Here is a 23,599-nt window from a genome sequence, read left to right as displayed (position 1 = left end):
TCTTAAAAATATATTTAGTTAGTGCATTTTTTGAATATTTTTTATTAAAAAAAAATTAGCTTACTTTTAAAAATATTTAAAACATCTAAAAACTTTTTTGAGTGTTCTTGAAATTAAATAAATATGTTATAACAAATCAAATATATTTTTTTTTCTAGTAAAAAAAAATTGCCAAATGACCTCTTAGTATTTTTTCCCCTAATTTTATATTGTAGATAAAAATCAATAATTTCAAAATTAAAAATTTACCACTTGACTCATGTCTTAATGAGATAGGATTTGAAATTTCACATCCTCAAATTATAAATTTTAATTTTAATATTTATCCACATTCGAATAATACCAATATATAAATAACTAAGTTCTTACTAAAAAATAGAAATCTATATACTAACTAAAATGTGCACTTATTTCTCACATATATACATATTAAACACTTAAAATTTCATAAAAATATTACTATTATTAGTATTTTAAAATTGAAATAAGTATATATATATATAATTAACTTGTTATAATTATAAATATAAAAAATAAAATTTTAGATATATGAATACATAAGAATTGTGTGGTGACTCTATAAATCTCCCTAAGCAAATGTTTTCCACCCGCAAGCAAGCGGTAAACCAACAACCCTAGGACCGAAAAAGGAGACTCCAACCACACGGCTTGAGCGCAAGAGCTGAAAGCTGATAATAATAAGCTGGGAAAACCCTATTCTTGTTAAGGGGATCCATGGGGAAGAAGAAGAAGAGACCCTCGAAGGTTTGGTGCTACTACTGTGACCGCGAGTTCGATGACGAGAAGATACTTGTCCAGCACCAAAAGGCCAAACACTTCAAATGCCATGTCTGCCACAAGAAGCTCTCAACCGCCGGCGGCATGGCCATACATGTCCTACAGGTTCACAAAGAAAGCGTCACCAAGTATAGATCAAACTGTTTGAAACTTTATTTCTGGCCAATTTTCGTTGCCTTCCCTGTCCTCTCATTTACGCGTATAATTTCTTAACAGCAGTTGAAGTCGCTCGCAATTTATTAAAATCTGTTTGCAGAGTTTTTATTTGCTTTTGTTTTGTTTTTTTAATGACTTTTTGATTCGTTTTGAGCTATTGATTAGTTCTGGTGATTGTTATTAAGATGTGTTATTGTGAATGAGCGGTCTGTGACGAGGCAGATTTATTCATTTCTTGATTTCAAGTCCTGTGCAATCTCCTCGCGTTAGTACGAAGAATTATTATTATTTTTGTTTCTTCTTAGCGGATTCAAAGATTGTATACATCACTTTGCGCGTTCGAGGACAACTTTTGCTTTATAAATCTGGAAGTTTGTCTTGAATGTGTTAATTCTGGAGAAATTATTGCATCCGGATGAGCTGCATTTGGATGTTTTTTTTTGGTAGTATTGGTGGTATTAAGGGGTAGTATTGGTGTTGCTGTAGTATAATAATACCACAATATCACCAATACTACTATGAATAACACCAGTCGTACTTCCGCTATTCGGATGCAATATTTTCTCAGAATTCTGAGAGCCTGTTCAGATGGAAAGATGTGCATTGTTCATTTTTTAGAACTAGCTTTCTAATGCTTAAAGGTATTTTTTGTTGAAATATATTGACTTTGAAGTTTCCTTGTATTCTCATGTTGGGAAATAATATATTTTTTTTAATTTTCTCTTTCTGATTTTCTTAGTCTGAAATGAGCAAGTGACTTCTGATTCTGTGCCTATAATTTTTTTTTTCAAATGGTTATAAAAAATTATGAACCTAGTTTAGGTAGTGGAAAGCGTAAATGTTTGTGCTATTATGTCTTCTCATTTGCAAAACCAAGAGCTTTCCTGCATAAATCGATCACCATTGCTATTTATTTATGTGAGAAGGCTAACCGGTTCTTATGGTATATGCTCTATCGGAAGGAAAAATCCTTATATGTTTGTGCTAATTCCTGGCAAAATTTCCGATATTCCTTATTTTCTCATCTCATTGTTGATGATTTTGTTGAAAAAGACTTTACTCTCCTTTGCAGCTCTTATTACTGAAATGTTTGAACACAAATATGTGAACATTGCTTTAGAACTAATTCCCTGCAAAAGAATTTGTCTAAGCTATAGTTCATGTATTTTTGTTTTATTTTGTGTATGAATTGTCATGGCTTGTACAATTAGAGAAAGACATTGATTTTATTATCTTGCTTTCTGTATTTTCTTATAAAGCATCAATTTTTTCATTAAAAATTTGTGCATTGTATTTTATTTCTGGCATTTTATTAAACTTCTATTTTAAATAAGGGCGTGTATGATCCGATAAGCCTGCATTAATTTTTTTTTTCTGGAGCTGTGCTAAATGGTTATGTTACGCCAGTCTTAGAAATTTTGTGTATCATTTGAAGTTAAAAAAAAAAAGAAAAAAAATTTACATCTTGCTAAAAGTAAGCTGCTAACACATTTATCATGTGGATGAATGTGTTAATTCATAAATTTGAACTATGTGCCACATTTCTAATGGACGCATTATCAGTGGCTTATTCATTTTTGGTTTTATTTTTATTGGCATTCACATACATAGTACACAATTCTTATGTATTTACATATTTAACACCTAAACATTCATATTTATATGCATACCACTAAAATATTTAACATAACATCAAAAATATCAGCGACACTACCTTTTTTAAGAGTAAAATATACATTTTTATGCCTAGTTTATGACACTAAGGTGTTATAATTGTAAATATTAAACTTTAGGTGTTGGATATGAAAATACACCAGAATTGTGTGGTATGTGAATAAATTTCCCTTATTTTTAATGTTGAATGCTTTATTTATGGCTTATTGTCTCTAATGTTAAATAGCTTATTTTCAGAGTTCCTAATGCTAAGGTTGGCAGAGAATCAACGGAAATTGAGATATTTGGCATGCAAGGAATACCTTCGGACATTTTAGCTGCGCACTATGGAGAAGGTAACATTCTTCTAGCATCTTTATTCTCTTTTATGAGGCACCAATCATAAATTGAGCCAGGATCTTAACCACAATTATATTTCTTTAGACTTATGATTTACTTTTTAACTTAAATATTGTGTTTGGGGTTCTTTTTGTTTTCCTATCCATCAACAATCAATATTTTTAGTGTAATTGCTTTTTTGTCATTTCAAGGTGATTATTTTGTTTATTTATTTTTTACTTTTGTGTTCTGTGTTCGAGGTAAATACTAAATGTACCCTCACATCGCACTGTTTTAGATTGGACTACTGGAGTAGAAGTGACTCCTGTTGTCTCTTTGATATTAACTCAATTCCTTTTCAAATGCAAAAATATCTGTTTATTTCATATATTTAACGTAGGTTTTAAATAATTTTTTATTAAAAGGCTACTTTTTTTTCCCTTGAATTTAACCTTAATTCTTAACAAAAATTTGACATTTTGATGATTCCAGAAAGCCTCGACTTTTTTTTTTGTCATTATTTTTAACAAAGGTAGTTTAAAGGATGAAACTGATGTTATATTTAGCTTGACGATTTGTTGGCACTTTGCAGGATACAGTAGATTTTAGCATTTACATAATATATTAATTGCCAACTATTTACTAACATATTTATTTTGTTGTTAAACTTTGTATAGTTTTTTCTAAGCACGATTAAATATTTTCTTTCATTAAGTAGCTTTGTGTTGTTTGGTAACATCACAGTTAATATATGCATTCCTTTATTGCATATTTTATCACATCTAGATTGAGTCTATCTTGGTTTTATGACTTTGTTAGTCCTGCGTGTTTACTTTATTCATATTTATTTTTTATTTGAAATGGATGTTGATGTTAATATGCTTATGAGGTTCACATATTTGTCCTGCTATTTTTTTTCTTTCTTTTTTTTTATCTCCTCTCTAATTTTTTTTTTAATGCTGGTTTATTTTTGACAATCCTTTCTGGCATGGCTATGTTTTAGCTGTTGCAGATTTTGTGAGGCATTGTTAGAAGTTGCCCATAATTTTTATTTTTGTGCGATAATTGAAAAAACTGTATCATGCAGAGGAAGATCCCTCATTGAAGGTGCCAAAAATTGAAGTTTCCTCTACAGGGCTCTTGACTGGTGTCGTGCCAAGAGCTGTAGGTGTTGGATTCCCTCCAACTTATGGTGTTGTACCACCAGTGTATGCCATCTTAAGCTTTTTTTTTATTCCGAACTATTTCGATTATCTATGCTTATATGATTTTATCTCTCCAGTTTTTTTTCATAATTACATATTTGCTTAAAAGGTCATTTTAATAACTAATTTCCTTAATGACAAAATCATTAGTGAAAGGGTGGTAGATTGCTCTATCTTCAGTTGCCTTTACCTTATTTATTTCTAGGGGCATTTACATACATACCACACAATTCTTATGAATTTACATATCTAACAGCTAAACATTTATATTTACATGCATACCATTCAAATCTTTAACATCACATCAACATTATCACCATCACTATCTTTTTAACATTGAAATACACCTTTTCATGCATAGGTGTATGACAAAAGAGTCTTGTAAATGTAAATATCAAACTTTGGCTGTTTGATATGTAAATAGATAGGAATTGTGTGGTAGGTTTTTAAATCTCTCTTATTTCTATTTTATATAACCTTTTACTTCTCTTGCATTTTATATCTTTATTTCATTTAGCAGTTATAATGCGGCAGCACTGCCGTTGCAGCCTCCAAGTTGGCCTGTGCAACCTCTGCTGCAAGCTTGGTTTCCACCAAACCCAGTGGCATTGGTAACCCCTCCGCCTTCAGGTCTGGCACAGCAGCCTCTGTTTCCCGTCCAGAATGTGTCGGCTCCTTTGACGACTCCTGCAACTGTGCTTCAACAATCCTTTCAAGTTGCGCCGCCTGGCCTTCCTTCACCAACACCAACACCAACACCATTACCCCAACCACTCTTCCCAATCAATAACATAAGTATCACTCCTACTCAAAATTTACCATACCTGCCAAATACATGCTCATTAGTTATTTTATCAAACTCTTTTATGATATTTTTAGGTGCGACTGATGTCAATTCCAGTTCTAGTATTGTTACAACAACTGGCTATAGTACATCAAGCAACCAAGGTTAGATATTTCTTTCCTGAAGTAGTCTTACTGTTTTCTTACTCATTTGGATCTCTTTATGCATTTCTTCCCTTTTTCTTTTTTTTTCTTCTTAAGTTTGCTGGCGGTGATATTTTTTTGTTTGTAGAATTTTTCATTGCGAACTATCATTGATGGGATGGCAGTTGGTTTTCTTACTTTTAATTGTTGATCACTTGTCTTAGTAGTTTAGTACCTAATAGACATATAGGTCTTTGTTATGCTTTGATGATAAAAAAGTGACTATATTCTTACTTTGTCATTATTAATCCGTGTAAAAGTGAAAAATGGATTTTTTTTAAATATTTTTAATGCATATAGGTGACTGTTCTATTCGTGAAACTTCAAACTGATGTTAGTCGTTGTGGGATAGATAACTAAGCTAGAAAGGCACCTATTGGAACATTTCCTACTATATTGTTTTACTTTTTATTGCTATTGAAACATCAGCAAAAATGAGTACTATCTATGCTAAATAAGAATTGATGAATCATATAAGAAAAGAACAAAGCAGTGTTTTTAACATTGCTGAACAATTTTCTTCTCAGCAAGTAATTGTGAGAAATGGATAATGAACAATGTTCATAAATGCACAAAATAAGGATTATTCTGAACTTCTTTTGTCTTGCATTGTTAATTCCTTTTCATGTTTTGGGATTTTTTAGGCATTTTGATTTATTGACATGGCTATATTTGTCCTTTGAATATCTCTCCTTTTTGATGTGTACGAGGGTTAGGATTTTGTTAGGGGTTATTAATGAAGAAATGAAGATAAAACCTTAAATTAGCTCAATCAACATTGAACGAAATTAACATAAACCAATTAAGTTGTTAATCCACTAATTAACTCCTAAAATTGCTTAATTAACTCATTAATAAATTAATGGAATTATAAAAATTACTTATATTCAACCAATTAATAAAATACTTAGTTAAACTAATAATCATCTAATTAAATTATTAATTATTTAAATGGAACCTAAATGAATTTAATTAACTCATAATTACTTAATATAAATCTACTTAATTAACTTAATAATCAAGAAATTAAACCCATAATAATTTAAATAAAAAATTAATTATTTAATTAAGTTAATAATTATAAAATTAAAACATTAAATTATTTAAACATATCATTAAATATATAAATAATTAAATAAAATATTAAACAACTTAATTAAAACACTAAATAATGAATTAATTAAATATTTAATTATATTAATTGAATTTTTGATTAATCCATAAAATTTTAATAAACTTATAAAAATTTTAAATTAACTAAAACTTCAATTTAACAAAACCATAACTTAATAGAATATTTAATTAGTTAATAAATTTCAATAATTCACCCAAAAAAAAATTATGGATTTTGAGACATTTACCTAGTTAGAGCCGGTGATATTTTTTGTGTGATAAGAAAGAGTCGGATGATTTTAATATAAAAGGTGAAATTTAGGTGACTTATATATAAATGCCTTAACTTAATAGAATAATTAATTAGTTAATAAATTTCAATAATTCACCAAAAAAATCATTAATATGCTATATATATATATATATATATATATAGCATATTTTTATTGATTTGTTTTTGATGAGTTTTTATACCTTGGATTTTGAGACATTTACCTAGTTAGAGCTGGTGATATTTTTTGTGTGATAAGAAAGAGTCGGATGATTTTAATATAAAAGGTGAAATTTATGCGACTTATATATAAATGCCAATTATGTTCAACTAATTTTTTAAAATGTATAGTTTTTTTTAAAAAAATAAAAAATACTCAACTAAACATGTTTTATAGTTTTTTGTTTCTAAAAACATATGAATCATAACAATATCAAATGTGTTTTTAGAAAACAGAAAATAGAAAACAAAACAGATTGAAAATAGAAACAAAAATATAAAATAGAAATTGATCCCAAATAGGGCTCTAGTTTGTCTTGTGGTTTTTAATTTCTTTTTAATGTTTTGTGATGCTTTAGACATTATTTTTCTTTTGGAATCTTTCCTTCTATATACAACTCGATATAAGCAATGTTATCAAAGCACAAAGCACAAAGCACAATGCTTTATTTTTTCTTCAGAGCATAAAACGCAGATCGAAGCTGCACGTTTATGAACCAAAATACTAATCTGTTGTATAAAACTATTAATATATAAATACATTCATTAATTATAAAATATAAAGTATTTATTATATGACTTGAAAGTTAATATAAAATAGAAAAGAATGTCGTACAATATTCTAACTTTTTTTCAAAGATCGAGGGAAAATCATTAAAAATGTAAAAAAATTTTCTAACAGTTTGTTGTATTAAATAAAAATCGAGAAATTGCATGACAAATCTTATGACTCAAAATAAATCTAAAATTTAAAGCATGATATACTAATAAAGTCTGAAGTTTCATTTAAAAAGTTAAAAAAGTAATTTTGTACTTTGAACATCATCTACGCAATGGAGAAAAAAGATTCATGTAGCCGACCCCACGTAGTGGGATTAAGGTTTTGTTGTTGTTGTTGTTGTTGTTGTAGTCTTCATCATCTTTTCCATTCACATAATTCATTTCTCCTTTAGCGCTCTGAAGTGCGCTTCGCTTGCAAATAGCACGTGAACAAAGCAAAGTTGATGTCACACATGCTTTTAAAAACATTGGATATAACTATGAATATATTTTCAATTATAATTTTTTTTTATGCCTTAGAAATCTGTGCTTTGCTTTTGAAATATTTCTTTTTATATACATTCTTGATATAACTATGAATATATCTTCTATTATTGACCAATGTTTGAAACCTATACATGTTGAGAGCACATAAAGTGAAACTTAAGAGGAGCACGTTTAATTTATATGTAATTTAGTTTTCAACGTCATAAATAATTTTATTTTTTTGAGATCAAAGCTTCCAATTCTTGAAGAATGCATGGTGTTTTCGTGTACAATTTTCCTTTCTATAAATGCTTACTACATTTTCCTTCAGGTGGTTTTCCTTTCTAGTTCAGGATCTATAAGTTGGACCATCGAGGCTCCTAAAAATCATTTTGTCACAACTATTAAAATAAAACTTTATAATTTCTTGCATGCACTAGTTAGACGTATTTACGTTTTTCACGAGTATTGATTGCTACCTAGGCGAGGCTTCTTATTCTAGCTTGAGGCTTCTTTTGTTCTTTTGGATGATTCTTTATCCTTGTTTTTTCTTGTTGTTTATTTAATAGTTGGTTTGGAGGCATGATTAAAATTTTATATACATAACTTTTTTTATAGGAAAATTTATGGCCATGTTTATAGCTGATTTATATTAAATCTAATGTGAAAACTTTAGTACCTTTAGAAAAAAAAACTCTTTGAAAAGTTTCAATACGAAATAATATATTTTGGTCCACAGGAGTGTTATTTGGCTACTCGTTTGTTGTACTTATGAAATTTATAGCTTTTACTAATGGATTATATGCTACATGACAAGTTTAAAGCAATTAGTATATAGCCAAATTCTTAACATTATTCATGATATTGAGGATTTTCATGGTTTTGCCTCTTTTTACTGATGATTCATCGAAGGAATTAGTAGCCTTGTCTTGGTACTAATTACTAATTATTTTAAAAGATAGAATTAAAATAGAAGAAATATATTGAACAAGCCTTTAGTAACATTAAAGAGAGACAAATGTATTGAATCATGATTTGTTCATAGGCTATGTTAGAACTTAATAACTCAAAGAAAAACGAGAAAGAAAAGATGAAAACGAAGAAGAAAGATTCACTATATTGGCTCAAGAATATATTATGTAGAAGAAAATTTTGAAACTTTTGGCTCTCCTTGTGATCCTTTTTTTATAGATATGGATTTAGAATCTTGAGTGCTAAAGGAAAAGTTACAGTATGAACTATACATATAATGAATATAGAAAAATATAAAAACAAAATATGTTTAGCCTTAACACAAACTCGGACTTGGAACAGTAGGGGTGCTGCTTGGTCTCATAGGAGTATACATCTGGTGTCATTGCAGATATAGGCTACTCCCTTGGTAGATATGCTCTAGTAAGTTTATTGATGGCATAGGGCAAGTTTTACTTGAGCTTAGTGATATTTTTCCCATTTAGTTGGCATGCAAGTCTAGCTAGTCTCTGGTGTTAGATACATTGAAGGTTAGGCGAGTCTCTCTCAGACCCCACTGGAGAGATTGCTAATGAATCATATTTGACGAGTTCCTCCTACATCCATCTTAGTGAATCCTTACTAGTCCTCGGTTGGCAAGTTGCAAGTATCTCGCGTAATACCCCATTTGGGCGAGTCTGCTTCTTTGTGTGTACATAATGCACATATACTAAGTTTATTTACTTGTAATAAATTTTTTGAGGTTTCATGTGATACATTTGGTGTTAGGATGGAAATTCAATTGTTATTTCAGTAGAGTTACATGACGCAAAATTGAAATACTCCATACTCTAATTATGGCAAGGATTTTTGTTTCATAGTTGTATAATAGTTTTGATACCATAAGCATTATTTGCTATTGAGCTAATTTTATATTTAGAACATTAGAATTTAAATATTAAACTCCCAAAGGAAATTAGTTCATAAACATGCCAAATGGGGACATAAGCATGCCAGATGGGTTAAATTCTACCTTTGGTCACAACATTAGTGTGGAACTGAAATAAACTCGTTGATACTTTAATATTGTAGTTGTCCTCTCTAAACAACATGCTAGTTATGGTGACCGGCTTTGACCACATTAAATATAATTATACCAATTGTTAAAGCTTATGTGAGATATGTTTTATTTGAATAGTACCTTAGGCATAATATGAATTTTATGATTAAAGATGCCTTTTTTTTAGGGCACTCTACTTTGCATCCCTTATTCATTTTGTGAGATTTCTTTCTCTTGGAATTTTATGCTGGGGGGCTATAAGGTCGAGACAATATGCTATTGGCCTAGTTTAAAATTTGACATTGCATGCATAAGGCCTCATTGCAAAATATGTCAGATAAAAAGTGGAGAAAAAAATAAAAAAAAAACTTAGTATTGGTTTGTATACAATATTGCCTATTTCATGTGATGCCGACCATGCATGTGAAAGGTGCAAAATGGTGCACATCATTTCGTTTGGCTTGGCGTGGCACGCCTCGATGTCATTTGCATGGAGTAGTGCGACACACCAAAATGGCATGCACTATGTGCACCAGGCATGGCAATGCCAGGTGACGCGCTTTGGGTTGATTTTTAAGATTTAATATTAAAAAGTAAAGAGGGATTTATTCATATACGATGTAATTCTTATGTATTGACATTTGACATACCTAACACCTAAACTGTAATATTTACTTGTATGACACGTTTCAACATCATATAAAAAAGTGAAATAGGCCTTTCATTCATATGCTTTAATGTCCTTCGCAGATCATTCTTCTGTTATATATATATATATATATATATATACCATAAATCTATCCAAATTGGAACCAAGAGATGCCTTCTTGTGATCCAAAGACGAGCTATTCTGTTGTTCACACTCTTGTGAGCTTCGTTTGTGCAATGAAGATGGTGGTGATATTATGCTTCATGAGATAATAATGATGTTGATAAAGGAGCTAATATATTTTTTTTCTTATGTTGATGGTGATTTTTTGGATGACTAATTTGAAATATTATGAAAACATTGAACTTGCCAAAAAAAAAAAAAAAGAAGTAATTGAGGTGTTGAGCACTTGAATTTAACTATTATTTTTATTGTTTTTATTATTAAGGTATTTTATTTTTCAATTTAATAGCCTATATATATATATATATATATATATATATTTGCTAATAGTTTTTATAATATTTTTCGTCTAACTAAGATGGCATGCACCTTGCCATGCATTAGGCACTATGCTTGACAGAGATCTTTGCATTATGTTGCACCATTAGCCATTGACAAGTACGAGTTTGACTGGATGTAGGCATTGACTTTTCTCTAAGATTGCTACGAATGCTACAAACACATGATTTTAATTTTGCAGCGGTTAATTACTTGTAAATTATAGCTCTTTTCATTCCATGTTTAAAAATGTTACTTTTAAAATTTTACATTTAAGGTGGTTAAATTGCACATATTACTTATGATAATTCTATTTAATAGATTTGTAAGGTTCATGAGTTACTTTTTGAAATTATTTGCTTGAATCTAAGAGCCCAATTAAAATTTTTATAAGCTTATAAGCCATTAACTAATTATCAAATTAATGTAGTTAATAGATATTTGGATGATCTGTTATGTTATCTTATTAAAGAACATACATTTGGTTGATATGATATTCACTATTTTTGTATGTTGATAGGAATATGGGCATTGAAAATGTCACATTATATGAACTTAGAAAACTGATAGATGTTGTTGAACTTTCTATTGCATGACTATTTGCATGCGATCTGCATGAATATATTCATAGAAAACAAACATTAATTGTGAAAATTACAAGTCTATTGTTGATGTAAACTTGCGATGTGAAATTCAAATTTGCTAATAAGGTAATGATGCGTCTAAATTCTGATGGAGGCCTTCAAAATTAGTTGTAGCAAATGTGGAATCATAATGTTTTATGGTACATCAGGACTAATGCTTATAAACTAGAAACCTGAAGCTTTATTTTTATCATTTATAAATCTTCGTTGTTATTGATTTTACTTTATTTATTAAGCTTAATTCTATTACTGTGGGTTATTTCTTTCCCCTCCTTACAACTTCAACTTGTTCTTGAAGCTATTATGAATATTGGGATTGTTTCCACTATTGATGGTGGATAATAATGGTATCTAATTACATTGGCGTAAGATACTCACTCATGATAAATTGTGTATTTCTCTGCTTGAATTACATCACTACTTATTAAATACCAAATTTTTTATTCGTTAGAATTGAATTTTTTTTTTTCAAATGAGGTAAATTTATAAAATTTTGAAAGTTTGCTCATCAAAGCCACAAGTGAACCTTAAAAGGCGCATATTTAATTTTAAAGTATATTTCCTTGGCATTGTATTTTCCTTTTAGTTTATGTTAATCATGTTATGATGTTAATTCTATTTAGAATGAGTTGTGTTCTCTAATTTTTTTTTTTGATTTGTTCACTATTGTTGGGCTTGATTCAATTAAAATTACAAATAATCTGCTGTCAGCTTTCAAGGCTTCCTATTCTTTAGAATTAAAGCATTTCTCCATGTATACTTTTCGTTCTTGCAAATTGTTTCTATATTTTCATACATGCAGTTTCGTTCTTTTTCCTTTCATTTTTACCACAGCTAATATTTTACCACCTTGAAGTTGGTTTTCTTTGATTTCTATTTCTGCAAGTTGTGTTATAGTTTTGGACCAAATAGAATTTTCATAACAGTAATGCTATAGGCTTGGGATTCCAACCTATGTTTCCTAAACCATCTACTTCATGCTTACATCTCCCGCCAACTGCGACAATCCTGAACCGACCTTTTTGCTAGTGATAGTTGTAGCATAGCTTTTTTGCCCTCAGTTTACCTTTAATGGATGAAATCACATGAAATTAACATACCTAAAGCTTTCTATTATTTGTGCTGGGATAATTTCAAGCTTTTATTTGGGGACCCCTTGGGCTAATATAGTAGGGCCTCAGAGGCATGTAAAAATGTCATGCAATGAGTTTCAAAATAAAATCTCAATTTTCCACCATTTTTGTCTATATTGGTGAAATATATGTTCTTAAAGCCTTTTGCAGGTTTTTATGATTTCTTTCGAGGTTGAGTCACCTTGTTTCAGAGTAAGGCTTAGGCTTTCCTTTGATTGGTTTTTATTCTTGTGCTCTCTTATGTGATTGAAATTTTGTCCAGTGATACATATTAGATTCTTTTTTTGTACTTTATCTTTGAAAACAGTCAGTATACATCATTTATTTTCTAGGGAAATTTGATAACTTTTAATATATTATTTGGAATCTAATGAAGTGTTTTTGTTGCTATTCCTTAATATAAATTGTTATTAGCCTATATTTCATTGTTCGTCTCATCCTATATTTGCATAAAACAATTTAAAATAAATTTTAGGCTAAGTCCTATATTAAACTTATGTTAAAATTCACTAAATGAATCAAGTGTGAATTTTTAATTTGAGGATGTATTTAATAACATGGTGATACTGCCTAACCAATTTGTGGTGAGATGGTTAGGGTTTGCTATGATGTCACTAGTCAGTAGAACATACTTTGTAATTGTCATGCCACTACAAGGATTGAATAGGTTTAAAATTATGAGAGATTTGCTATGTGAAATTTGAATGCTTGATTGAAAAGACAAATTAATGGGCATCATGAATAAGGGGTATAAACGAGCCTAGCTTGAGCAAGCCCAAGTCTTGTTCATGTTCGGATTGCTCAATTTTTTTTTTTTATTTGTGTAGGCACATGTTCAATATGACTCGTAAATAGCCTGTTCGTGTTCGACTTGAATTTAAATTTTAAAAAAATAATTATTTTTACTGAACAAAAACCGGTTCAAATGCTTCTTATGCATGGTATAAATTTTCTTTGGCATTGAAAAAACCTAATATATGCTTATAGAAAGCTTTTCTCACAACAAAGTTTTTGTTATTCCCGATATGGGACTAAACATTACTTGAGAGGTTGAGATTATGGAATGCGACATGCAGGATCCCCATTGTTCCACACTCCATGCACATCTTTGACCTACCTGCATTTACAAAATCCAAATAATTGCTTGAGGTTGCCAGCCTCAAAGAGCTGTTTTCGGGACAAATACATACCACCCAAATTCTATGTATTTACATATCTAACACCTAACTTATATATTATATAATTTATCACATAAATAAATTTTAAAAATAATAAAATTTATCCTTTTTTAAATACATATGAAAATTAATATAAAATGAATGTAAATAAATAATATTATTTAATTATTTAATTATTTCGAGCCAAAACGAGCGAAACACGAATGAGCAAACCATTGTCAGTGCTTGGTTCGTTTATAAATCGAGCTCACAAGAAATTGTTAAGTGTTCGGATCGCTTGCTTAACGGATGAATCAAACATTAGCTATTTGACAAGCCGAACACGAGTTGTTCATGAATGACGAGTTTTTTGACAACCCTAATCATGATTAGAAAAAGTGTTAATGCCTTTTTTTTTGCTATTTTAGAATCTAAATTGCAAGGTGAGAAATTTAGGGTCATTGTGGAAAATTAGAAGTTTATTTTATGTTGGGAGGTTTAATAATATGAATTGGCAAGGATAATAATCAATGAAAAGTTTAAAGTTAAAATTACTAAGGTGAAGAAAATTAGTAATTGGATAATTGTTACTAAGTTAATTATCAGTGATGTCATTACATCTTTGATTAAAAAAGTGTTAATGTCATCTTTTTTTTTTTTTTTTTTTTTTTTTTTTTCTATGCTAGAATCTAAATTGCAAGGTGAGAAATCTAGGATCCTTGGGGAAGAATAGAAGCTATTTTATGTTGGGAGGTTTGATAATATGAATTGGCAAGGATGATAATCAGTGAAGCGTTTAAAGTTAAAATTACTAAGTTGATGAAAATTACTAATTGGATAATTGTTACTAAGTTAACTATCAGTGATGACATTACATCTTTTAATGTTATACCTCTCAAGTTAGATGATGAGATAATTTAAAAAGCTAATTTTCAAAATTGATGAATGAATTATTAACATGTATACCCAATGAGTTGACGTATTTTTAAAGGTGATGTGAGTGGACATCCATATTCTAGTAATACATTCTATAAGAGAATTTATGGTTCGTTTAGAATAAGAGAGAAATATCATGAGGGAAGCTATATTTGATTTCGCAGTAGCATATGATATTGCAATAATAAGTATATTTTAAGAAATTGTTGTTAAACTTGGCTATTTTTATAAGTGATTAGGAAGAAAAGTTAAAATATTGATTCTAGGAGAGAATTTGGCAATTGGATATAAAGTATTATTTATGGATGTTTAGTTCAAATTTGTAAAGAAAATAATTAAAATTGCACTCATATAAGAGAAGATGGGGCGTGGAAGTTGAAAAGATTTTGATCTTTGGAGACTAGTTAAAAGAAACAAAAGAAAAAATTCTTTTCCTTCAAGGAATAGAGATATTTTTTTGGACAAATTTATTGTCTTATTTTAACTCATATAATACCAAAATAGATATCCTTTTGGAAGGATGAATATATTCATTCACATATTTTTTCTTATTATACACTCATACAATACCAAACCAGCAAATCAAGCTCAATACCTTAAAAATCACCATACATATTATCATGATACCAAAATTTGTGAAAATTCCATGGTTTGAGTATGCATCAATCATACAAATGGTTACATCATAACAATTTATATAGTTGATGAGATTGCTGTCAAGAACAACATTTTATTTTCCCTCAACTTTTTTATCATACCAAATTTAATCACTAATTCAAGGCCATTTACTTTAAACTTCACAAAGTTAGTAAGGTGTTAATTTTCGTGAGATATTTCATGATGATTTGATCTTGCATCAAGCATACAAAGTAACACCCTAACAATAAGTTAGATAATGAGATAGAATATTCATTGTTTTATTTTTGTAGAATTTGTCAAATGTAATGGAATTTTTTTAGCATGTATAAAAGACATCTAGAGTAATTTTAATAGACTTAATTTTAAGAACATTGCATTGAATTAGTAGTTTGCTGATAGATCAACATCAATAAATTTGATCTTACATTTGAATATATATACATATATATATATGGGTATATTAAGAGTAGAAAGTGGACAGCTTGCTAGATCATCAAGCATTTTGCTTTCTCTCTTTGCTACCATGCTCTATTATTAATCAACCTCGACTTTGGATGCTTTTTTGATAGCCATATCAGATCTTTAGTTTAAATCATTTATAAAATTACTTATTTAGCATGATGTGCCATTATTCTTAATTAGAAATGGTCAAATATTACTCAATTTTTTCCTTAAATTGCTTTTTGAGGTCTCCATTAAGGAAATAGCTAATTCCGATTGTATTGTCCGGATTGACAAAAGAGGCATTTATTTGAAAATATTATAGAAACATTGAAGCGGCACACGTAGGTAAATGTCCATTAGGAAAACAAAGGCTATGGACATTGAAACTATTGTAGATCTAAGAGCAATGTTAATGTTCCGCCATGCTTGCAAATTTACGGGTCATTGTGGCTCTTTTTAGCATTGTTATCAAAGCACAAAGTATCTTTAATTTTTCTTCAGAGCACAAAGTGTAGAACAAAGCCGTGCTTTTATTAATCAAAGTGGTAATAGGCTATATAAAATAATTAATATATAAATGCATTGATTAATAATTATAAAATGACTTAAAAGTTAATATAAAATAGAAAAAAATGTGGTATAATACCTAACTTGAAAGTAATCATTGAGTAAATCTGGAAATTAAAATTTTGAACAATTTTTAATAGTTTGTTTGTTGTAATAATTAAGAACATAATAATTGCAAAAGAAACCCTGCAAATTAACTTCAGTGTTTCGAAGTACGCTTCAACAAAGTGAAGCTGGTGTCATACGCTTTACGTCATTTTGCTCGTGAAGCATGCTTTTAAAAACATCGCTTTTTGGATGGTTATCCCTGCCAAATACCTTTTACGTTTTGAAAATTCTAGGTGATGCGGCAGAGTATCCAGACTACCTCTTGATTGAAGAAAAAATTTGAACATATTGTCATTCTATCTTTTTTAAGGATAATATTCTCTGTCGAAGCATCCATATAGTTCATTGTTAGTTTGTAATTGGCTATTGTTTGTTCACTGCCATAAGCAAATTGCGGAGGTGTTTCAAAGTTGTCTATGTGGGTATATCTGAAAATGTTAACATGCAGCTAATGTAGCATGAATACAAAAGCAAGTTCATATGAACTTTGCATCTGTGTTTTACCTGTTGTTTTATGAATTATTTTAAATGAGGTCTCATAATTTGCATACTCCATTCTTTATCCATCTATTATATCAAACGTTATATTTGATATTTACCTGTTTTTATAATGTGAATTGTAGAATGTGCCTTTTTAGTGTTTGGATAGCAAGTTTTCTATTGTGATTTGGTGATATTGTAAATTCAATTTTGCATGAAAGAGATTGTTTTCGGTTCATTTACAATCTTGTTTGTTGTTTATTGTCGACATATGCGTTCTGTTCCTTCTTTAGGCGGTGGGGCTTCTTATGTCAGCTCTCATATGTATGCATCTGGTCCAAATACAAGCAGTCCCGCCATTGGTCCTCCACCCGTGATTTCCAACGAAGCTCCTGGCCCTCAGCCAGCTATCAATGAGGTCTACTTGGTTTGGGATGATGAGGCTATGTCCATGGTTAGTTTTGCAGCACAGACACATTATTTCCCTGGAATACTTAAATACATACCACTCAATTCTTATTTATTTACAGACCTAACACCTTAACACCTAAACTTGATTTTTTTTTTTTACATACATACCACTTAATTCTTATTTATTTACATATCTAACACCTACCCTTCATTTTTTACATACATTCGACATTTATATGCATGAAAAGGTGTATTATACTTTTAAAATGGTGGTGTTTTTCATGTGATAAGAAATATTTGGTTTGGCATAATGTAAAAAGTGATGCTTAGATTCCACTTGCCCAATTTCGTTTGTTCGGCTTCCCATTTTCTCGTTTCATAACATGCTTCTGTTATGTAGGAGGAAAGAAGAATGTCAGTGGGGAAGTATCAGGTTCACGATGAAACTAGCCAGGTAAGTTTTTACTGCACTCTCTTTTTGATTAAAATCGATTTGCTTGTTGGTCAGCAGATCCAAATGATGGATTGGAAAAACAAAGCCATCTCCAGGTTTTTTCTTACAAGTTTTTCAACTATATGCATATATATTGATGAAATCATACTTGATGGGATAGTGAAAACTAAATCAGTTATAACAAATATTAGTCTTAGAAGATTTCATCAGCATCCTCTATTTTCTCAGCATTAAACTAATTAATTATTCGCTACCATTTTGCAATTTTTTTTAACTCCACAAATCTAACGTGCCTCTGCCGCATTTCACTCGAGGACTCTCATTTCTCCATCCAAAAATGTGTATGTAATTTGTTTATATTTTAATTTTATTGCTTTTTAACAAGCAAAGGGGATCTGGTTGGAAGAATTTTTTTTTTTAATTTTTGTCAGGCTTTTGCCAACCCTTAGGTCTCTTTTCTTTGTTATCTGTTTTTGATCAGTGTGCGACCAGACTTTTCACAGGTCAGCTTTCATTCATTCAGCCAGTTATCTAGTTTTTGCTATATCCCCTTCTTAAATTGATGAATAATACTTCATAAGTTTAAATTTACTGAACCAAATTCTGGTTTCAGTTCATCTCTGATCCCCACCTTGATCTCATATTTCTCCAGATGAACTCAGTTAATGCAGCCATAGATAGGAGGATTTCTGAAAGCAGGCTTGCAGGCCGAATGCCATTCTAGTTTTTCTTCAGAGTTAAATCTTCTTCAAAGTTTACGTTTCTGATGGTTCAATTCAATTCTCTTTTTTGGCCGAGGAATTTGGTGACTGAGAAATCAGGTGCTACTTTTTTTTTTCCCCTTAAGAGGCTCATTTAATTTCTAATGATATTCATGCTGATGAATTGTGTGAATGAAAATCTTTTGTTTAGCTTCAATAGCACTTTGCCTGAATTGAGGAGTTATTTGAGATGTGGATAGTTTTGTGTTAATAGATTTTGTTAAATTTGAATCAGGCGGTGAATGGCTTGATTGATGGTTTAGGATTGTAATATTCTTCATTGTAAAGCACCAATTGTTATTTTCATGGGATCAAATTAATGAATTATTAGTTTTTTATAAAATTGAAATTGTTTTCTTGGTTCTTATTTCTGTTCAGATTTTGGGTGTATTTGTGAGGGGGAGGGCCTTTTAGCTGCTTTCTGTTTTGAAAAGCAGTTTTGGGTGCTTTTTGTGAAATCCCGTTACCAAAACGGTGAAGCTGTGAACGGCGGTGCCGGGATCGGTTACGGAACACATCGTGGCCTGGATGTGAAATGACTTTTGCCCCTTGTTTTTTTCCAAAAATATCTTATATTATTCACAATATTACACCTGTGTTACTTCCTTTTTCCCCCATCTTCTTTGCAGGCATCCAAGATTAGGGCATGGCTCTTGGTGGTGTTAGCTCCCCCCCTTGTCTTCAATGTGGCCTCTCTGTATATATCTTGAATGATACTCTTTGATTTAGGGTTACAAAGGTTTTTTATGTGGTTGTAGTTTTGGCTCCTCATTTTTCTTCCCTCTTGTCGGATTTCTACTTTCCGATCTGCTCGTATATTCTTTAATCCTTAAGTTTGATTGTTGGTTTTTTGGCTTCTCTCCAAACTTCGAATTTGCAGATTTGTTGTGGGTGTAGTTGTGGTTGTGGTTTTACATTTCTATCCCCGCGGGTGTGGTTTGGTGGTTTCTGTTGGCTGTTAGATGTGTGGGTGTGTGGTTTTGAAATGTTGCCTGTAGGATGTATGGTTTGTTGGTGTTTGATGGTTGTGGTTTAGTTTATATAGGTTGCGGCTTGAGTTATTTTGTTGTGTTATATGGGATGTGGCTGTAATTGGGGTTGGTTGTGGTTTTACATTAATGACTGCTGGTTGCGGGCGTGGTTTGGTAGTTTCTTTTGCCTGTTGGTGGTGGGTGTGGGTGTGGTTTGCAATGTTGGTTGTTAGCTGTGGGCGTGGTTTGTTGGTCTTTGATGGCTGTGTTTGGTGTTATATGAGTTTTAGTTTGAGTTGTTTGGTTGAGTTATTTGGGAAGTGGCTGTGATTTGGGTTGTGGTTATGAATTGACAGGTGTTGGGTATGGGTATAGTCTGGTGGTCTCTGTTGGTTGTGGGTGTGGTTTGGCGGCTGTGGGTCTGGTTTGGTGTCCTTTGATGGTTGTGGTTTGGGATATATTGCTTGCGTTTTGGATTATTTGGTTGGTTTGCATGGGTTGTGGTTGTGCTTGTGGTTAGGGTTGATTGTGGCTTTGTATTGTTGGCTGTGGGTATGATTTGGTGGTTTGTGTTGGCTGTGGTTGGGATTATGTGGCCTGTGGTTTGGTTTATTTGGTTGGGTTATATGGGTTTTGACTGTTGTTTTGTGGTCTTTGTTGGTTGTGGTTTGGATGCGGTTGTGGTTGGGATTGCTTTGATTGTGGTTTGGTTAGATGTGGTTAGGATTATCTGGGTTGTGTTTTGGGTTATGCGGTATTTATTGGTTGTGATTGGGGTTGCTATGGTTGGGTTTATGCTAGCTGTGGTTGGGGTTACTCTTGGTTGTGGTTTGGTTGGTTGTGGTTAAGGTTATGTAGGTTGTGGTTGGGGTTGTTTTGATTTATGATTTTTGTTGGCTATAATGTTTTGCATACAAAAAGTCAACTTTATCATTCATATATGTATTGTGAGGTTGACAACATTAGTTTTCCTAATCTTATGTATAACAATGATGGAAAAAAAAAGAGTTGAATCGATCAACTTTGATTCATATAATTGTCCTCACTTATTTGCATTCACAGTTAACCACACATACTACCTAGTCTTAAAATACACGACACTGTTAACCACACATAATACTTGATCTGAAAGTACATATGAAATAGTTGACCCACAAGTACAATCTAGTCTTACAGTCTACATGTTATAATTAATCATATATACTATCTAGTCTTGAAGCTTGCAAGACATAGTTAACCGCATAAACTACATGATCTTAGAGCCCATATGATGCAGTTAACCACAGACAACATTTTAAACACACATGAAACTGTTAACCATAAATACTACCTACTCTTAAAGTTTGTATGATACAATTGATGATCTTAGATGGAATAGTCTGTTGATAAACTGATATTGCCGAGCTCTTATTCGATTTGTTGTCTTTTTTTAAAATTTTGTTTTGATTTTTTTAGCTAAATTTTTAGCTATAAGTTAAATTATATAATTTCCACCAAATTTTTTATCTTCATGATACATTGGATGGAGAAACAAAACTAATTTGATATATCAGTCATTTGGGAGAAGTTGAATATTATATTAATGTGACATGCTTGGAAAAGATCGAAATTGTCAATAGAATAACCACACACTTCAATAAAGAAGGCTGATAAAACATAACAAAAAATTTTCTTGAAAAAACAAAAGATTGTATATAAAAACTTAGTTGAAGAACAAATGAAATCAAGTGAAAAAAAGGAAAAATTATGGAACAAGTTAAAGAGGGGCGGCTAAATTAGGTTGAGACATTGTTAAGAAAATAGTGGATGCATCAGAAGAGTGGTGGAAAGAAAAAAAGTCAATAAGTAGAAAATATTATATGAATCATTTATATTCTTATGTTAATTGAATTATGATTTTATCAATTATAGGTCCGGCACAATGTAAAAAAAAAAAAAATTTCTTACATAAACTTCTGAGCGAAGAACTTGATTCTATGTTTCTCATTTCTCAAAATTTGGATAAGCTTGAATATACTCATTCAAATGAAGTTTAACAAGAAGCACCACAAGAGACAGAAGGTTAATCTAATCGTTTCAAAAGCTTTGCACCCTCCACCTAGAAGCATAAAAAGAAAATGCAGGTCGACACCCAACACTTATCTGGACAAATTTCATATTTCATTATTGACCTGCACCAATATAACATCGCGTGCTAGCATGACATTTCAAGGATACACTACTATGACAAGTCGTAAGGCTACTGGACTCCTCTCTCGAGATGTTTGATCATATGTCACTATGTTTATTTGCTATAAAACTTCTAGAGGATCGAACAGTCATGTTGACGATATCGAAACAAATAGTTATCTCCGATATTTTTTAAACAATAGGTTTAGTTAATTTATGTTTATTTTTTTAATTTCTAGGTTTGATTTGTGTAATAATTTAACCTTTTATGTCGAATAGTGTCATGTGTTGTGTTCATGTGACATTGAAGTATGTATGTATGTTTTTCACTAGTAATACTTTAATTTTTTAGCTTCTCACTTATAACACATCTTGTTATTTTTATATATTTTAACATAAAAAGTAGCTAGATGAACTCATCAAATGAAGAGGAAATTATAGAGATAGTGGAACGGAGAATAATTCTGACAATTACAATGTTTGATCAATGAGTACTATTAGACAAATTTGTGCTTGACATCGTGTCTTTCTCATATGTAGGCGACAAATGGATTGTTGAGCCGCTATCATCCCGATTTACACTCAGCAAAGTATTGGCAATCACTTTATATGTTGTCACTTAACGAGTCGATTCATACTGTTGAATAGTGATTCGAACACAGTAGAGACGTTTGTAGATATTTCAATATTTGAGTTAATTATTTGGTTAAAATGTAAAACAACATTGTCAAATAACATTTTCAAACTCATTTATATCATGTTTTTATGCATTTACCAAGAAAATTTGTAACGATGTGAAATGCATGACATTCTTCAAAGTATTGATTTATATATTTAATTTGTATGCATGCTTTACGAAAAAAAAAAAAAAAACTATTCTAATGAATATTTTAAATAATATTACATATGAGCAATTGATGACACAAATGTCAATGCATGCGTTGACAACAATGATAAGATTACATATATCAGACGTTGTGGATCTGCAACATAGAATATCTTTGCAGTTGGTGACTTCAATATGTGATTTACGGACAATCAAGTCTTCATGTACGATCAAGTCTTCGAGATAATTTTTTATTTATAACATCTCTTCTGACTTGTTCACTATCTAGAGCAAACTCATTATCATTAATATCAAAAAACCTGTAATCTTCACGTGTCATATTTTCGGGACAACATAAACTCTTTCCATATCCACTTTCTTTTTTTTTATGTGTATTCAGGATAAGGCGTACCACAATGATACAGAGCTCGTAATGTAATTACTACATTGAACTCATTTTTCCTGATAATGTAATATATTATGCTTTTAATTGACAAAGTAAACTACATATGCAATAGAACAATAACCAAAAAAAAGTATTAGGTTTCATAATCATATATAAAAAATCAAATGTAAGTAAAAATATGCATATCTAAACTTATAACCTTAAAATTAAAATATCAAAACATAAAAGAAAAAAATAGACATCAATCAATCCTCAATACATCTCAAATATTAAACATCAGCCTAAGACACTACAAAATATTAACTAAATATACTCTATGAATTCACTAGTGCATTTGTAATATCTTCTCTTAATTTGATTATCTTCTGAGCACCTTCCTCATCAGATGTCTTGAATTCATTCACACTAATGTCTTTCTCAAGCAATGATTGCCATGCTGAATGTTTCAATGTTTTTACACGTATGTATATTAGATTTTCATTCAAGAGCCTGAAATCAACATCGTCCCAAGATGGACGTCTCAGTATAAAATTATGGAACAACTTTTTTTATCTGCTTTTTGAAA

General features: G+C 30.6%; 1 protein-coding gene across 11 annotated transcripts; it reads left to right on the top strand.

Moving 5' to 3' along the window:
• Positions 1 to 598: 598 nt before the first annotated feature.
• Positions 599 to 22,487, top strand: LOC110032741 (protein SUPPRESSOR OF FRI 4). 11 transcript variants are annotated; one of them, XM_020736477.1, is made up of 9 exons: positions 599 to 926; positions 2,866 to 2,963; positions 4,034 to 4,154; positions 4,669 to 4,946; positions 5,031 to 5,099; positions 17,330 to 17,490; positions 17,848 to 17,901; positions 18,554 to 18,722; positions 22,343 to 22,487. In XM_020736477.1, exons 1-8 carry the CDS (start codon positions 736 to 738, stop codon positions 18,623 to 18,625), a joined length of 1,044 nt encoding a protein of 347 aa, XP_020592136.1. In that variant the 5' UTR covers positions 599 to 735; the 3' UTR covers positions 18,626 to 18,722; positions 22,343 to 22,487. The 11 variants fall into 11 exon arrangements, with proteins under 11 accessions (XP_020592136.1, XP_020592138.1, XP_020592135.1 ...); XM_020736479.1 differs by lacking the exon at positions 22,343 to 22,487 and adding an exon at positions 19,292 to 19,521; XM_020736476.1 differs by lacking the exon at positions 22,343 to 22,487 and adding an exon at positions 19,292 to 19,521 and having other exon boundaries at positions 18,554 to 19,192.
• The last annotated feature ends 1,112 nt before the right edge of the window (positions 22,488 to 23,599 follow it).

The sequence above is a fragment of the Phalaenopsis equestris genome, unplaced genomic scaffold, assembly GCF_001263595.1.
Source record: "Phalaenopsis equestris unplaced genomic scaffold, ASM126359v1 Scaffold001018, whole genome shotgun sequence".
Taxonomy (NCBI): Eukaryota; Viridiplantae; Streptophyta; class Magnoliopsida; order Asparagales; family Orchidaceae; genus Phalaenopsis; species Phalaenopsis equestris.
This window is presented reverse-complemented; position numbering and strand designations above follow the sequence as displayed.

Bases quoted from the DNA above. Each gene is read 5' to 3' on its own strand.
- LOC110032741 (XM_020736477.1), top strand. From the start codon at position 736: ATGGGGAAGAAGAAGAAGAGACCCTCGAAGGTTTGGTGCTACTACTGT. The intron at 17,491-17,847 runs GTTAGTTTTGCA...TCTGTTATGTAG, and splicing joins ATGATGAGGCTATGTCCATG to GAGGAAAGAAGAATGTCAGT. The intron at 17,902-18,553 runs GTAAGTTTTTAC...ATATTTCTCCAG, and splicing joins TTCACGATGAAACTAGCCAG to ATGAACTCAGTTAATGCAGC.